The sequence below is a fragment of the Scylla paramamosain genome, chromosome 35 (genome assembly GCF_035594125.1).
Source record: "Scylla paramamosain isolate STU-SP2022 chromosome 35, ASM3559412v1, whole genome shotgun sequence".
Classification (NCBI taxonomy): domain Eukaryota; kingdom Metazoa; phylum Arthropoda; class Malacostraca; order Decapoda; family Portunidae; genus Scylla; species Scylla paramamosain.
In genome coordinates, this window is record NC_087185.1 from 120,056 (window position 1) to 138,268 (window position 18,213).

General features: G+C 39.0%; 2 protein-coding genes across 3 annotated transcripts in view; one reads left to right on the plus strand and one right to left on the minus strand.

The window, feature by feature from the left end:
* The window catches only part of LOC135090472 (splicing factor 3B subunit 3-like), a 29,880-nt gene extending 19,431 nt beyond the window's left edge, over nucleotides 1–10,449 (plus strand). For both annotated transcript variants that reach the window (XM_063987209.1, XM_063987210.1), the window contains exons 18-25: nucleotides 2,751–2,885; nucleotides 4,187–4,392; nucleotides 4,501–4,623; nucleotides 5,898–6,063; nucleotides 6,481–6,693; nucleotides 6,905–7,054; nucleotides 7,809–8,006; nucleotides 8,848–10,449. In XM_063987209.1, coding sequence (XP_063843279.1) covers nucleotides 2,751–2,885; nucleotides 4,187–4,392; nucleotides 4,501–4,623; nucleotides 5,898–6,063; nucleotides 6,481–6,693; nucleotides 6,905–7,054; nucleotides 7,809–8,006; nucleotides 8,848–8,988 — 1,332 coding nt within the window. In that variant the 3' untranslated portion in view covers nucleotides 8,989–10,449. The remainder of the gene's footprint in view (nucleotides 1–2,750; nucleotides 2,886–4,186; nucleotides 4,393–4,500; nucleotides 4,624–5,897; nucleotides 6,064–6,480; nucleotides 6,694–6,904; nucleotides 7,055–7,808; nucleotides 8,007–8,847) is intronic.
* Nucleotides 10,450–16,497: 6,048 nt separating this feature from the next.
* The window catches only part of LOC135090473 (pumilio homolog 2-like), a 115,735-nt gene continuing 114,019 nt past the window's right edge, over nucleotides 16,498–18,213 (minus strand). Inside the window, 2 exon segments of the mRNA XM_063987212.1 lie at nucleotides 16,498–17,247; nucleotides 17,512–17,680. Coding sequence (XP_063843282.1) covers nucleotides 17,162–17,247; nucleotides 17,512–17,680 — 255 coding nt within the window. The 3' untranslated portion in view covers nucleotides 16,498–17,161.

Below are 18,213 nucleotides of genomic sequence, written 5' to 3' on the forward strand. Positions count from 1 at the left end.
TGTCTTCAGCCTCTCTCTCACCGCTGCAATGTTGCATCTCTAGCTGTCTTCTACTGCTATTTTCATGCTAACTGCTCTTCTGATCTTGCTAACTGCATGCCTCCCCTCCTACTGTGGCCTCGCTGCACAAGACTTTCTTCTTTCTCTCACCCATATTCTGTCCACCTCTCTAATGCAAGAGTTAACCAGTATTCTCAATCATTCATCCCTTTCTCTGGTAAACTCTGGAACTCCCTGCCTGCTTCTGTATTTCCACCTCCCTATGACTTGAATTCCTTCAAGAGGGAGGTTTCAAGACACTTATTCATCAATTTTTGACCACTGCTTTGACCCTTTTATGGGACTGGCATCTCAGTGGGCATTTTTTTTTATTGGATTTTTGTTGCCCTTGGCCAGTGTCCTTCCTACATAAAAAAAAAAAAAATCTCCGCCATGTCCTGTTCATTCTCATAGATTTTTCCTTCTACTTTCAATCTTGATACACCCTCCTTCTTCTTCATCTTCCCATTAATATGTCTAAAGAACAGTTTGATTTCATTTATACACTTATCTATTATATCTCTTTCATAGTTTCTTCTCTCCATTCTTATTATCTCAACATACTTGTTTCTAGCATCAATATATTCCTACCATCTGCTCTCAGATTTTGCCTTCTTCGATCAATTCCAACCATTTAGCTTACAATTTCTATCCTCTTTGCCTTTTACTTTGTATTGAACCATTCTTTACCCTTTCTACATCTTGTTCCTCCTCTAGGTACAAATTTCTCCACAGCATAATTATATATCCATATAAATTCATCCCACTTTTTCCCAGACATCTTCTGCATCTTCAAAGTCTTTCTAGTCCACAGCAACAAAGTATTTTCTTAATTTTTCAGTCAGCTTTACTATATTTAAATCTTTTCACCTTATAATTTTCATCAATGATTACATTTTCATTTTTCAATTTAAATTCCATAAACACATGATTACTTTTACCTAGAGGGCTATCATAGTGTATAATTTCAATAATTTCCATGTCCTTGGTAAACACTAAATCAAGTCTTGATGGTTTATCTCTTCCTCTAAATCTGGTATCACAATCAACTCATTGAGTAATTTTTAAGTTTTCCACTGCCCAGTTTAACAGTCTATTACTCCATGAGTTTTCACTTGCAGTAGTTGTCAGTGTCTCCCAATTTTTCTCCTTACAGATAAAATCACCAACGATAACTATATCACTACTTTCCATCACTATCTTTTCAAAATCTTTTAACACATCTACCAACATCTCTTCGTGCTCTTCTTTTCACCAAGCATTGGTCATAGGTGGTACATACACTCCTACATAATTCATTATCCTTCCATTTCCACTTCTAATCATCACTTGTAGAATTTCAGACTTGTCTTCACTTTTTATTACCCTCTCCACTTTAACACACTTTTTAGTCATAATGATCACTCCCCCTCCTCCCTTGTCACTTCTATTTTTCATCCATAAATCATATTTATCATCACCAGTGTCAGGAGTTCCCCATTCATTTTTCCATTTTGTCTCACATAATACAGCAACATCTGGTGCAGTTCTGTTTAATAACTCATTTAATTCCATCTTTGTTGACATTAGTCCATTTACATTAGTATAACATACTTTACTTACTGTTTGATGTATCGTTTCCTTATTCTCATATTTCTTACTCTCCAGAAAAACTCCTCTTCTGTTTGTTGTTTGTTTTTTTGTTTAGTCTCATTTGCCAGCTCTTTTTGCTTCAACCTTTCAATCTCATCCATATCCCTGTTTATCCATACATTCTTATATTCTTCATCTCCAGACAATCTCCAAGATCTATTAATCACCTCTTCTGCTTGTACCTGTGTTGCAAACCTTATTCTTATGGGTCTCATTTTTCTTCATATTTCCCAATTCTATGGAACTCTTCCATTTGCTTTACTACCTGACTGTCTTCACTCATCACTTTCTTCAGTAACTTATTCAACAGGTTCTTTTCCTTTTCCTCTCTTTAAATTCTGCTTACTATTTTCTCTTCCTTTAAACCAAATACAATTACTTGTTTATATTTTTCTAGTGTCTCTCACAAATTTTTTCTCTTCTTTAATAACATTTACCACTTTCTGTCTCAGGTTTTGTTTCTCATTTTCTTGTTGTTCTATTATTTTCTTTAATGATTCTTCTTCAAATTTACATTTATTTAACCTCTTATATTGCCTCATTTCTACATCCTTTACATTTGCCTTCATTTCTTCATTTCCTTTCTGAACAGTTTCTACTTTTTCCTTTATTTGCTTCTTTAAACAGTCATTTTCCCCCTTTAACTTTTCATTTTTATCTTTGTTCTCAATCAGCTTTGCTGTAATACCACTCCTTATCAGTCTCCTTCTGGTGTGCCTCCAGTGTCTTTATTCTCTCCAATAACTTGTCCATCATTTCTTCCATATGCAAAATTTTTCTACACTGCAGTCTATAATTTAGTTCTCTTTCTTCTCCAGTAAAACCTTCAAATGAACATGTGTGTGTGTGTGTGTGTGTGTGTGTGTGTGTGTGTGTGTGTGTGTGTGTGTGTGTGTGTGTGTGTGTGTGTGTGTGTATTAATAAATGAAGTTATATTTTCTTTTCCATGTCTGTGAGTCATTGCAGTGGTATCATGCTTTATTCCTCAGGTGTCTCACCCTAAAGTGTCAGCTAAAGTCATCATATTTTTCTTTCTTCATGTCTGTGAATCACTGCAGCAGTATTGTTTCACTCCTCAGGTGTCTCATCCCTTGGAATACACACCACGCAAGTTTGTGATCCACCCAGAGAGTGGACACCTCCTGCTCATTGAGACAGACCACAATGCTTACACAGAGGACACCAAACGACAGAGGAAGATGCAGATGGCAGAGGTGAGGTGGTTAGGCCACTGGGTGCATGGGACACTAGCCTACAGCACATTGTAGTAGTGTTTCTTGGTGTACCAGTCTTTTGTACATTTATATTTTTGCAGTGGTTATTTTTCTCAGTGTGTAGCTAGCTGTGCCATGTGTAAGGTCCTGGGGTGCAGTAGAGATGTCCACAAGATTATCCCTTTCCACCAGGGGCTGATGTGGTTGAAAGTGTGTGGCGTTTTGTCTGGGCCACCCCATTTGGGATTGCTGGCCTGGTACATGGATCTTTCTCAGTAGAAAACCAATAGGTCAGAAGCTTAAACTTGCTGTAGCTCTTATTTGTATTGCAGAGAATGTGTGCTGACCAGTCAGTGACTTGGCAATCTTAGCATTCATAGGGAATGGAAGGCCAGCATTCTTGGTTCCATTTTGTGTGTGTGTGTGTGTGTGTTCCCCTACCTATTTGCAATATGGCATTTGTGGGTTTGCATATTCATGTAATAAAAAAAATGGTGGGGAAAGATAGAACTCAAAAGTAACATCTTAATTTGGAGTGGCAAGCCATCCCCAGGGCCCACACTGCTTTATTAAACCTAACCCCAACCTCAAATCACAAAGTGATAAGCAAGGTAATATTAAAGGCAAGCTTCATTCAATTCACCGTGGCAGACTCAGCAGAGGAACACATAGCCAGCAAACTATTGGAGCAATCAGCTGAGCACCTTCCTGTTTTTGTGACCACACCTTTCTGACCTCAAGGGAAAATAAACATGCTAGTGGTCAAGATTTTACAGAATATTCCACCAAGTTTCCCATGAAATGTTGCTGACTTTGAATCTTGGTACAAAGTTCTAGAGAAGCTGTCTTGTGTGACCATGCCTTTATTTTCTCTTGAGGTTGGCAGGTTGTGGTCACAAGAAGAGGAAGGTCAGCTGATTGTTCCAGTAGTTTGTCACCTGCTGAGTCTGCCACAATGAGTTCAGTGGAGCTTGCCTTTGCCTTATGCATAATAAGTGTGAGACGTCTATTTTATGGATTAAAATATAGTCATAGATATTTCTGAGCCTTGTAGGGCTTGTGTCCAGGATTTGCAGATATTTGCTATTCATGAGAGGCTGTAAACATAACCCGTGCAAATATCGGGATGGAGGAATACTATATTAGAGATGTATTGGATATCCATTTCCATAATTTAAAAAAAATTGGCATCCACATTTTTAGACATTTGATACATCTTTAGTGTATATGTATCTTGCATCATGATGTACTGTTATGTTTACCTGCAAAACCTCAGCTAAGTGCTTTTTCTCCTACCCAAGGAATTGAGAGAAGCAGCTGGAGAGGAGGAGGCTGAGGTGGCCGAGAGGATGGCTGAGGCACTGCTGTCTGAGGACCTCCCTGATGCAGTGTTTGGTGCAGCCAAGGCTGGACCGGGCATGTGGGCATCCCTGGTGAGGGTGATTGAGCCCATCCAAGGCAAGACACTTCACACGATTCACCTGGAGCAGAATGAGGCAGCCTTCAGGTGAGTGAGTGTGGATGGCTTTTAGAGAATGTATTTATGGATGGATCATAACATTGTGAAGTCTTGTTGAAACATGCAGTTGGTATAGACTCACTTTTCTATGTACAGCATCGGCCTGGTTAAATTTGCCAACCAGCCTGACATGGACCAGCAGTTCCTCCTGGTTGGGACAGCACGAGACTACCAGTTGAGTCCTCGGCATGTTGAGTGTGGCTACATATATTGCTACAGGTGTGTACAGGTTTGAAGGGAAGGGTAAGAGTGTTGGTGGAAAGAGCTCATAAGGAGAGACTTACAGTTGTCCTTTGGTATTCATTTTGGAAATGAGAAATAATAAAAGATTTGGGTGTCTATAGATTTACTGAAATGCTTGTAGCTTTGCAGCTGCTCATGTCACTAATCTTTCAGTTATTTCTCACTCAGATACTTTTCCCAGTATATGACCTTCATTCTTTCTTGTTCCTTCTGATGTGTCCTTAGCAGCTCAGTTTATACCTTCTCAGTACATTATTCATCTACTTACCAGCTCAGTGCATGCTTCTTCTCCTCCTTCAGCCTTGCTGCATAAGACTTTCTTCTTTCTCTCATCCCTATTGTGTCCAGCTCTCAAATGCAAGAGTCAACCAGTACTCATAATCATTCATCCCTTTCTTTGGTAAATTCTGGAACTTGCTGCCTGCTTCTGTATTTCCTCCTTCCTATGACTTAACTCTTCCAAGGGGGAGGTTTCAAGACACATATCCTTCAATTTTTTATGATTCTCTTGATATCTCTTTTGGGACTGGCACCTCATTGGGATTTTTTTCCTCTCTTTTGTTTCCCTTGGTCAGTGATCCTCTTACATAAAAAGTCTTTAGCTCCTCATTACATTATTCATTGTACTAGTTCAGTCTATAGCTCCTCATTACATTATTCACCTTATCAGCTCAGTCTTTAGCTCCTCATTACATTATTAACCTTACGAGTTCAGTCTATAGCTCCTCATTACATTATTCACCTTACTAGTTCAATCTATACCTCAATACATTTACCATCTTACCAGCTCAGTCTATACCATCTCATTGCATTCATCACCTTAATACTATAGTCCATACCTCCTTACACCATTCATCACCTTACTAGCTCAGTCTGTACCTCCTCAGTAAATTCATCATATCCTCCATTCTACAGCCATGTAATGATGACACCTTTAAAATTTTTTTTCGCTTTCTAAAGATACCAGCCATAATAAAAAGGTTTCAAAACACTCATCCTTCAGTTTTGATAATCTTTTGATCTTTCTTTTGGGTCTGGCAGCTCAGTGGCCATTTCTATATCACTCTTTGTTGCCCTTGACCTGTGCCCCTCTTACAGAGAGAGAGAGAGAGAGAGAGAGAGAGAGAGAGAGAGAGAGAGAGAGAGAGAGAGAGAGAGAGAGAGAGAGAATGTCACTGTTTTAGCCATTAATTAAACACGTATTCCCCCCCCACCCCCACACACACACACACACACACACACACACACAGGGTGGCAGCAGACTGCACATCGCTGGAGCTGGTTCACCGCACTGAAGTGGAGGACATTCCTACCTCCATCTGTGCCCACAGTGGCCGTGTGTTGATTGGTGTGGGCCGACTCCTCAGGATATACGACCTGGGGAAGAAGAAACTACTGAGGAAATGTGAGAATAAGGTGAGGAGTGATTAATGTTAGGAATGTTACTCTTTAGGTAATAAAAGGACTTAAGAGTGAATGTGTGTGTGTGTGTGTGTGTGTGTGTGTGTGTGTGTGTGTGTGTGTGTGTGTGTGTGGTATTTTGTCTGGGCCATTTGTGTGGGATTGCTGGCTTTGTGTATAGATATATAGGTGAAACTACAGTGGTGACATGTCCTATAATGAATATTCTCTTACTGAATTTCCTTAGTATAAAATGCTTTCATAATGAACTGAAATGTATGTATAGCAAAAAGAACAGAATTGACTCTAAATTTTGACATCCATTGGCCTTTTACCTGCAAAAAAAAAAAATGTATTACTACTGTCCCAAAATCTTGAAGAAAAGCCTCAACTCTTACCTTTTAACTTAGCTAATAAACCCTTCCCTTACAGCACATTCCAAATCTCATAGTGGACATCAAGGCGCGAGGGCAGAGGGTGTATGTGACGGATGTGCAGGAGAGTCTGTTTGTGCTGCGCTACAGACGCCATGAGAACCAGCTCATCATCTTTGCTGATGACACAAACCAGAGATGGGTGACCACATCATGTCTCCTTGACTATGACACAGCTGCTCTTGCTGACAAGTTTGGTAATGTGGCTGTGGTGAGTGTAAGGGTGAACAGTGTAATGAAGTGTCTATGTATTGTGGGTTTTACATTACAGGGAATGATTACAGTAACTAAGTAACAATACCCAAAGTAAAGTTGTCTTAATGATGGCATTAGCCTTAGCAATGACAACAGCCTGGGTAGTCCTAGTGACTACAGTAACTTAAAGTGAAGACAGCAGCCATAGTAGAGTCTTTCATCCCAAGGTCCGTCTTGGTAATGATGTCAATGACGATGTGGATGAAGACCCAACAGGCAACAAGGCGCTGTGGGACCGAGGATTGCTGAATGGGGCGTCACAGAAGGCAGAGGTGGTGGCCAACTTCCACGTGGGAGAAACCATCAATACTCTGGAGGTAAGAGCTGTCAAGTGTGTTCAAGATCTGTAAATGTTGTAAATGTGTTGAAGTGAATCCTGTTTTCAAATCTTTAACCCTTTCACTGCCATGGCCCTGAACAGTGTGAGGTAGAGGCTGGTGGTTCATTAGGTGACAGTGAGGGTGGACAGGGTGGTACTGCTGGTGGATCAGGTGATCATGGAGTTTGTGCTGGTTTGGAAAAGCTGTCTAATTTTAATTGCTTGCCACTCTGAAATGGTTCTTTAATTATGGCTTCTCAAAGAATTGAGATTTCCATAATGAACACTGATCTCTCTATTCTTGGTGTGTTCCACAAATTGCAGCAGTGTCCATATAGCTACGCACCTCTGATTTTTTGGCAATGTCACCAGCATCTTGTCTTCCTTGTCACTGCTGCTGCTACTCTTCTGGATGCCAGCTATGGTTACCATGTATACCATGGGACAGCATGGTGTGCTTGATTAAAAGTACAGTACAGTACTGTATTTATTCCTCTGTCTTTCGCAGTATAATTACTGATATTAGCCACTCCCAACATAACCTAATGCTTGGTGTTAGTACCTGCGGACAATCAGCTTCATGAGATTGATGTTCCCCCCTTTTAGTCTGTAGTACTGAGGTATGAGTGTATTGAGTGTATTCATCAGACACAGCAGGAAGTTTGACATGACATTTTTTATAATGTTCTGTATCTTGTCATAGAAAGTGTGATTGCTGTGTGTTGTTACATATGTATCCATTTGTCTTACAGAAAGCCACGCTCATTCCGGGAGGCAGTGAGTCCCTTGTGTACACGACACTGAGTGGCACAGTTGGCGTCCTGGTTCCATTCACGTCACGGGAGGATCATGAACTTTTCCAGAACCTTGAGATGCATATGAGATCTGAACATCCTCCTCTGTGTGGCCGTGATCACCTCTCCTTCAGGTCTTACTTCTTCCCTGTTAAGGTGAGCAGCTGAGATGAGGAGTTTGTTGTGGAGGTGTGATACAAATTGGGATAAAGTACGTGTGAAAGTGTGAGAGTGAGAAGACCACTTGTGAATTAGGAGGGCAGTGTTACAAGAGTTCAGTAGGGGAATGGTCAATCCTCAAGAAACTCCTTCAGGCCTTACTTTTTCCTAGTTAAGGTGAGCAGCTGAGATGAAGAGTTTGCTGCGGAGGTATGATAATTTGTGGAACAAACACGTGTGAGAATGTGACAGTGAGAGGAAGGCCACTTGTGAAATAGGACAGTGTTACAACAGTTCAGTGGGTGAGGACAGTCCTCAAGAAACAGACTAGTATGGAAAGGATGTGTTGTCAGTGTTACTTGTGTTGTCATTCAAGGGGGAGGTATTTATTGCATCCCATGATGGAAGACTGAGAAGAATTAACCATGTTTGTGCTGTCTTTGTATTACCAGTTATAATATAATTCATTTTAAGGAGGCCAGAATTTTTTAGTTTGGGTGAAAATTTTAGCTTTCTGTGTTTGGGGTGTCATAGAAAATGCATGATTCTCTGAATCAAATTTAAAAAAATTTAACATTTGAAAAAAATCGTTAAAAAACTGCAAGCAAACTTAACAAAAATTGTGGTAAATATTACATGTATAGCCACTAACTTCTGTAAAAGCTATAAGCATATTGGATCAAAATTGTTTTGGGTAGGGGGATTCTGATCTCCTTAACTATAAAATTATATTCCTGCAGATTCAGATTTTTCACATGTATATCAGTTAGTTGTATGAAAATATGTACTTGTCATTGATTTCAGACTCCCATTATGTGGATTTCGTTTGTTTCTTCAGAATGTGATCGATGGTGATCTGTGTGAGCAGTTCAACATGGTGGACTCAGTCAAACAGCGGTCCATTGCTGAAGACTTAGACAAAACCCCCAATGAGCTTTCCAAGCGACTGGAAGATATCAGGACCAGATACGCCTTCTAAGGTGGAAGGTTGTGTACTGCCTCTTACTCCGCCCTCCTTACCTTGTGAGTGTTTCCTCTTCTTTTGAGGCACCCTGTCTAGCTATTACTTGTAAGATAGGAGTCACAGTGAGGTAGTCAGGAAGATTCAGGTCCAGGTGAGACAACCAGGAAGATACAAGTCACTGTGAGATGATCAAGGGGAAGAGATTGACATCATTATAGCAGATAAGAAAGCATCTTGGTAACTTGAATCTGTTAGACATCCTATTTTTTTTATTCATGACCTGTCTTTAAAAGTAGCTGCACTTGTTTATTCTGAATTCAGTGAAGACCATCACCAAAATAAAGCTGGCTGATTAAAGACTGTGAAGGTATGTTACTAAATGCTGGAAACTTTTAAGGTATACACATACAAGACCATCACCAAAATAAAGCTGACTGATTAAAGACTGTGAAGGTATGTTACTAAATGCTGGAAACTTTTAAGGTATATACATACAAGACCATCACCAAAATAAAGCTGACTGATTAAAGACTGTGAAGGTATGTTACTAAATGCTGGAAACTTTTAAGGTATACAACTACAAACTACTTCCATAGGATGTTTAGGATGCCAGTCATCTTGTTTCTTCAGTATCTACAGTAGCCCCCCTGTGTCTCTCTCTCTCTCTCTCTCTCTCTTTTATCAATTAATTTCTTTATCATCTATTTGTGGCTTACTGTGCTATCTGTATTAGTAGATCATCATTCAGTTTAGTTTACATTCCTTGGAAGCCACAGCCAAACTTTGGTTACTTTATTACAAAAATTGTTTTTAGGTACAAGTATTATAAAGAAGCAAAAAAGTTGTCAGGTACATACTTATTAGACATTGGTTAAAGAACGAAAGTAGTTCTATGGTTTGTGTAGATTGTAGAATTGAATTGAAGTGTATGGGTTTGAAGCACATTGTATAAATAGTACTTGCACATTAGTCATTGACAATTCATGTTCATTAGTTTCTTAAGTTGTGTTATTTTTCACTAAATCCTCTGCATCTCATTTGCATGTGTTATTTTCATAAATCTTTTCATAATAAGTTCGGCTCAGAATTATTGGGAATTCTTTTCTCGTGACATCAGTGTAGTTGTTTTTGTTATCTATCACACAAATGTTTCTTATATGACAGTTTGGTATTTTGAATGTAGTGATGATGGAGACTAATTTTTTCAAAGCCTAGATTATGGTCATGGTCACAGTCAAAATATTTAAAGTTTCCACAGAGGTTGAGAGTTTGGAGGGGTCAGTAATATGGATCTGTGTATGGTGACATGTCTGTGGCATGTTTGAGTAGTGTTCTGTTGGAGGCTTACATTAAGCAGAGATAAGCTTTTGTGTGATGGACAGATGACAGATTGCTAGCTAATAAGGTACAATTGTCTTAGCAAGTAAGGGATATTTTATATACATAAAAAATAAATATTGTTACTGTATTCTCAACCATTCATTATTCATTTCGGTATCCTGCACATTTATCTTTTTCTCATCAAGACTTGAAACTGCTATGGTTTGTATTATCAGTGTAACATTATTAACTGTTCCTTCTAGTGAAGTGAGTATTAATAAGTAGAACTTTGGCTTGTCTAGTTCCTAATGTAGCAGTGGTTGTTAAGGTGGGGAGTAAACTAAGATTCACATTACAGAAAGTTTATTAATGGAGTTTACCATTACATATGATACAGCATGTACATCACAGAATGATGAAGTAAAGACAGGTTATGCCATGGGCTGGTCCTGCATGCTCCTCACTTAAGAAAAAAGCATTAGAACACAGAATTCAATTTAATTTAACCTAAAAAGAAAGGAGAAACATATAAAATCTTCAATTTTCATATTAAAGGTGCTAATGGTGTCAACAAAAGAGAACTTTACAAATTCCAGTAATAGCAATTACAAATACAGTAGTAAAAAAAACAAGCAAGTAACAGTGCTGCAAAAGCAAATAGTTTATAACATAAATGCAAGATAACTAGGACTTGCAAGTCAGCCCAAGCTAGTCTAAGCCAGCCCAGACAGCACAGCTGTGCCCGGCCTGCTCCCCCCTCACCCCTAACTAATGTGCTCTGCTGCTGGCACCCTCACTGGGCAAGGCACTGTCTCTTGATATTACTAAACACAAATGTTCACAGTCATTCACTTGAAAAGTCAAGGCTATAAATTTTACACCATTACTAGCAAAACCATACAGTTCGGTTCACAGTTGCCTCCTTCATAAAAGGCAGCATAAACTAAGACCTCAGTACTATTGTAATGACAGGTAAAATTTGCACAATCTCAACTGCAACTATGAATGGCTGTGGACACAGGTGTAAGGACTGAAGGTGAGGAGGCCCATGGAAGGGAACATTTAGAGCCCTGTGACTCCTGATGAAACATTGTAATGGTGTCAAAGCAGATGGAAGTTTTTCTGGGTGGGGATTCCTTGCAACGGAGACAGTTAATGATGACAAATTTTGTGCATTAATACAAGTGTAAATATAGTACGAGTGAAAGGAGGTGACTATAAATACAAAAAAAATAAAATTTGGGGTAATGAAATGTTATACTTTGGCCTTACTTCTGGTCATGTTGAACAGGGAGTGCAGTATCAATATTCTCCAGTCCTGCTGCAGGCAGGCTGTCACCCATGGTTTGGAGGAATGGCCTGTCTGCGGCTGGTTTGGAAAAATATTGCTACTGTATTTCTTTCTCATTGTGAAAGGTACCAAAGGGGCAAGGCAGGGAAACTAGGTACCATATCTTTTTCATTTCAGTTCTTAAAATGAGACAAGGGGGGAAATCTTCCTTCTTTGCTGTCCCCTTTAAGAGGGATCTTGGCCTTAAGGATTTGATTGTCATGTACCACAGTATGTGGTTTCAAAAGTATTCTTTTAATTATGGCATAGACATATAATAATACATTTAATTTTTTTTGTGAAGCTTTCACTAGTCTTAACTTTTGGAATCAATTAGTTTTAGTAGAGGAGCACTGGGCTTGGGGATCATGACAGACCATGGGTTTTGTTTGCTGTCAGTTTGACCAGAGATTGGGTGAGGGAAGGGCTGTGAACAGAACAGGTTTTCTTAGGAGTACGGGGGAAATGCAGGCAGCAGCAGCAGCAGCAGCAGCAGCAGCAGCAGCAGCAGCAGCAACAGCAGCAGCAGCATGATTAAGGAGTGAAGGACCATGTCATACCACCCTGGCCATTTAACAATGTGTGTGTGTGTGTGTGTGTGTGTGTGTGTGTGTGTGTGTGTGTGTATATATATATATATATATATATATATATATATATATATATATATATATATATATATATATATATATATATATATATATATATATATATATATATATATATATATATATATATATATATATATACACACACACACACACACACACACACACACACATCCATCCATCCAACCAAACAAACAGAAACACACATGCACACACTGCACATGCATGCATGCACACACATGGACACAATGGTGGCAGAGATTAGTTAATTGGAGCATTTTGGCCATTGAGAGAGAGAGAGAGAGAGAGAGAGAGAGAGAGAGAGAGAGAGAGAGAGAGAGAGAGAGAGAGAGAGAGAGAGAGAGAGAGAGAGAGAAAACTGGATGTTTCAAATGGAATGCTTCACTCCATTTTATACATATTGCATATAAGATATATTTTTACATATAATACAGTTTGAAAAATGACAATAGGTACATGCTAGTGTGGCAGTTGCCTGGATGACAAGGTAAATAATGTTGGTGTTTTGGGCTTTAGGGAGCCATTACCCTGGCAGTAAAAGCAGCAGGAAGGTTTAGTTAAGCTAGTGATGTGCTTTGGGAGAAGTGACAGTCACAAACAATGACGACAGACTGTTGAGCTCACCAATGCCACATGACTTATTCAATTAGCTGCAGAAGTGAAGTAATTTAAAGAAACAGGCAGTTGACCATATGTATATGGCCTGCATTAGGCCTTAATTCAATCAATGCAGAGGACTAAATATTCCATCACACAAGCATACATTTCCAACAACACTGCGGCATTCATGAAATCTGGAAAAATTATCAAATTTAGATTTGATACCATATTGAGGTATGATATAACCTTACTTTGCTCAGTGTAATGAAGATAGTGCAGTGTTGGCACAAACACATGATTGCGTGACATGATAAGATCTCTAACCTCTCGTCAGTGTTACAAGATCTGAAGTACTTGCTCCCACATCACAACAAAAGCCTTGATATATATCCTTGTGCCTCTCCAGGAAAGACTGTACCCTGCCGCCAATTAGCACACCTCTAGGCTATACTACTCTAATACAAACAATACAAAAAATGACAAGAATTTTTCAGTAACTGCTAAATTTTAACAGACATGGTGCAAACATTTTCACATTAAAGGATCTCAATGTGAAGCAGGAAAAGATTTCAGTGGTAAAAAAAAAAAAAAAAAAAAAAAAAAAAAAAAAAAAAAAGGGGGGGGGGATTTAGATAGTAGTCAAAAATGGTGTGTCATTTTCCATGTCTGACTATAATTAAGGCAAAATAATAAGGTGACCTACTTGCAAAATGTACACTGATGTACAGCTTATGACCACTGACTTGTCTAACTTTCTCATCTTTGACTGGCTCAACTCAGTTCATAATTACCAGGACATTTCAGTCAAATGCAGAACCAGAAAGCCAATTCTATGGAGAGAGCATGTATGTGCTGGAGGAGTGTGAAGTTGTTTTGTGGATTTGGGGGCAACAGTATCCACTACATCACTATGGTAGATTGTTGAACAATTTAACACTAATTTACAAAGACCAATGATCCCGATAATGGCGAGCTAAAAGCAGCGAGAAGTATGTAGCTACATTTCACACCTTCCCCCTTATAGTGTTGTGAGATCAAGACAGTAATGTTACACCAACTATTGTTAGCTTAGGACATATACAAAATACAGTTTACAAGAAAATTACAGCTACATATGCAATATACAACTAGTGCTGGGTACAGGCAGGTACAGGCCAAGCTAAGATCTTTCTTTGTCATTATCAATATTTACAATTTACTATACATCGCAACACACCTTCAGTATATCACTTTGTGGTCTGTACAATATAGCACTTACAAAAGGTACATGTTCCAAATGTACACATCAGCTTTTTCTGTACACTAATTTATTACAAAATGTTACATGCCAGAATATTGGCTTCACAAAAAATTCAATAATATTCACAGAATTTACAAATTTGACAATGTTAGGTCTTTTTTGGCAAGGGAGGATGGGGAGACTCTACAATATAAACACAAGGGCCTGTTCCAGCCTGCAAGAAGCTCTCAGGGATACAAAGATACAAGATAAACATATATTAACACTGCATCTTCCTCTAGCCATGTGCCAGCACCAGGGGCCAGGCCAGCACATGAGATTCTGAGCAGATTAGTGGTCATGACCTGCCAGCACTTTGGCCAGTGGGTCTTGGGGAAGGCTGGGTAGGGAAGGGAGGGTACATAGTGGTGGTGTGGCACCTGGTGAATGGTGGTGGTGGGTGGTGGGGGGTTCCTCCCTTCCCTTAACTCACAGCCAGCCCAAGGGGAGGGGAAGGGAGAGAGGGGAGAGGAAGGAGTGAAGTGCACTGCAAAAATTATAATCGGCAAACCTTGGAGAAAAGACTGTGGCATCCATGTAATATTCTTTTTGTTGTTTGTAATCCCTCAAATGCAGTGTATGTGCCATTTCATTAAAATTGTGACAACAAATGTCTCTTAATGAGGACATAAGACTGATTTATAGTTGATTTTTTAAATTTAGCTTGTTAGAGCATCAATTTTATTGGTTTGCAATTGTGGGGCTGAGTGCCCATGTGGTAGTGGTGGTGGTGGTCTGATAGCATCACAATGACATACAAACACACAAACAAGTAAGAAAATATAGAATATTCAACTGTACAGATTTACAGTAATGCCCATTATTACACATACGAATTTTCCTTTATATATACCTGTTGATACAATGTACATAAAATTTTACAATGCACTAGACCAACAAGGCCTGGAGGCTGGACGAGGCAGAGTTCCAAAGCCACGGCGACTCACAGCTGGATGACACGGCACCCGGCAACTTGTAGTGGCTGGAGGCAAGGCAACAGCAGCACCTCCTCTCACTCTGTCTGTCTCCCAAAGAGACGTCACTTGGCCTGCACTTGTCTCTGCCTAGTCACTAGGCTTTCTTGTGTGATGGACTGCTATGCTTTTCAGCTTCTTGTTACTATATGATATTCATTATTCATTAACTTTTTTTGGTTATTCAAAGTGTAAAGCACTTAGCAGATGTTTGTGGACAGCCTCACACGTCCTTTTGTCTAGTACTATAATGAACATTAATTCATATTCAGATGATCCTTTGTGGTCAAAGGCATCATTTCATTATTCATTAGATTCTCAAAGTCAATCAAGATTTTCTGTTGTTGCAATTCACCTTTCTGAGGTACGGATGGGTGGTGCACAGTACCCTGAGGTGAGCGTGGCCTCAGCCAGTGTTGTGAAGTCTGGCTGGCAAGAGGACATGTGGTGATGTTGGTGAGGAAATGCTGACACATGTGTCCAGTACCTCGCAAGGAGTTGGTTTCATCCTCTATCAAAAAAAAAAAAAAAAAAAAAAAAAAAAAAAAAAAAAAAAAATATATATATATATATATATATATATATATATATATATATATATATATATATATATATATATATATATATGAAATAATAAATAAACTGATTTTCAAATATATAAATGAGCAAAAAGTAATTTCCAGTGTGGCCTTCGTGCGCTGTGCCATGAGGTGGTCCCTGGGGTGCCGGGATGCCAGTGCCTCGTGTGGGAGCTGCTCTGGCCATTTGGAGAGAAAGTCCTGGGGTGGGGGCTTTCTACACTCTGCTTGGCTGAATAACTTTTTTCTTAAGAATCACTGCATTTCCTTGCTGAGGGCAATGCAGCCTCTAAACATACTAACAATACACACCACTACTAATACCAAAGAAAAAGAGAAAATACAATAGTTAGGTCAACAACATTTACCAATTGGGATAAAAAGTGGCAAACAGTTAATATATCCAAGATTTAAATTTGATATATATATATAAATATGTATAAATATATATATATATATATATATATATATATATATATATATATATATATATATATATATATATATATATATATATATATATATATATGGGTAAAGCTGACTACAGCAATAAATCATGCAACAGCTGCAAGCCCAGAGTATGATAACATGCTCTATATAAACACTACAAGAGCCTAGCTGAATACTTACTATGCATTAAGGACACACCAAATAATAATAATAGTAGTAACAGTATAGTAGTAGTAGTAGTAGTAGTAGTAGTAGTAGTAGTATTTGTAGTAGTAGTAGTAGTAGTAGTAGTAGTAGTAGTAGTAGTAGTAGTAGTAGTAGCAGTAGTAGTAGTAGTAGTAGTAAAATAAAATAATACCAATGATAATAATAATAATAATAATTATTATTATAAGTCAAGTTGTCATCATTCAACATTCACATCAGCAATTCACTCATAAGGTGTGCCGCCTGCAATCTGAGGCTGCAGTACAGATAATGACCAACACATTGTCAACAATTTAGAGGTACGGACAGTCTTGACGTTCCGTACACTGAGCGTCTTCAAGATTAACATAACTTGTTCTTTCCTGATAAAATGCTGAATTATTCAGATTTGTCAAAAATCAATGCTTCTCTTTTACTTTTGTCTTGAAGAAAGAAAGAAAGAAACAATGAATACATCATTATATGAAAAATAATGAAAAAGTGAAAATAGGTACATCTAAATCAACTGCACACATTTTTTGAGCCATCCAACCTCAACATATTTTGTGTGGCACTGAAGGAGGCGTGGCGAGTGGCAGTGGTGACTCCAACACTTAAGGATGAAGCAGATTACTCTTACATCTCCTAAATGTTGCTCTTCTTCCCTCAACTGCTTGCTGCAACTTTTCCCTTTGATTGAAATCCTCCATGCCTTCAAGTGCCATTAACAATTCATTGCTTCTCTTCCTAGTGGTGGTGGTGGTGTTAGCAGCAGCGACAATGGCAGCAGTGGTGGTGGTGGTGGAGGTGGTGATGGTGGTGGTGGCCAGCCACAAACTGGCTCAGAGTGGGCTGGTCATGTTCGGTCCCATGGTGTCGGGGGCATTTTTCGTTAAGTATTTCTCCAGCTTAGCGAGAATGTGCTTCCCTGTTGGGAGAGGAAAGCACATGTCAGATGGTCATGTAGTGATAAAAGTCCACAATAATCCAATATAAACAGACATGAATAAAAGATAAAGTGATGGAGTAACAAGCAAGAGATGAAGAGATGGATAACATGTGGAAGTAACATTCAGTAACAGGTTACAACGAACAACAATAGAAACAAGCATAAATGAAAGATCAAGCAACAGTACACTTCCAGCAAATAGGAAAGACAGACAATATGCAAGTGAGAAGTCCAGGCACATACCGTAAGTGTACTTGCGAAGCGTTGAGATGTGGGGTCGTATCTTGTGCATGAGCATCTTGCGCTGTGCTGGCTCGGCTACATCAATCATCTTTTGCACTACATAGTTGGCATACTGGTCCTTCATCAGCACCAACAGGGAGCTGTGGGCACTGTCGCTATACCCACATACCTAAAGGAAAAAATGAACAACACTTGTCATGGTGGTGAACGGATATTGAATTTAATTGAGTAATCTTTCTGTATTGCTGACTGATTGCACCTCAACATGCTTAGCCTGATTGTAGAAAAAAAGTGTGTGTGTTCATATGTGGGAAAGTAGAGAGACAGACAGACAGACATTTGTTTGGTGAGGAGTTGTGGTGAGTGACTGTGGTTTAAACATATTGTGGGTCTGTGGGCTGTGGAATAGTGACAACCCAAGCTCACAATACTATCTATACCATCTTCATATAGCTTGAAAGTGAGAAATTATGTGCTATGTATCACACTGTATGAAACTGTCTTTATACAGCTCAAAAATGAACAGTATTGTATACCATATTATATACTTCACAATCTGTACTGTGTAACTCATGTTTAAATAAAAGGGGAGAGAGAGGGAGAGACAGACAGACAGACACTTGTTTGGTGAGGAACTGTGGTATATAAACATACTGTGGGGGGGACATACTGTGAGTCTGTGGTGTGGTGTGGTATGGAAGG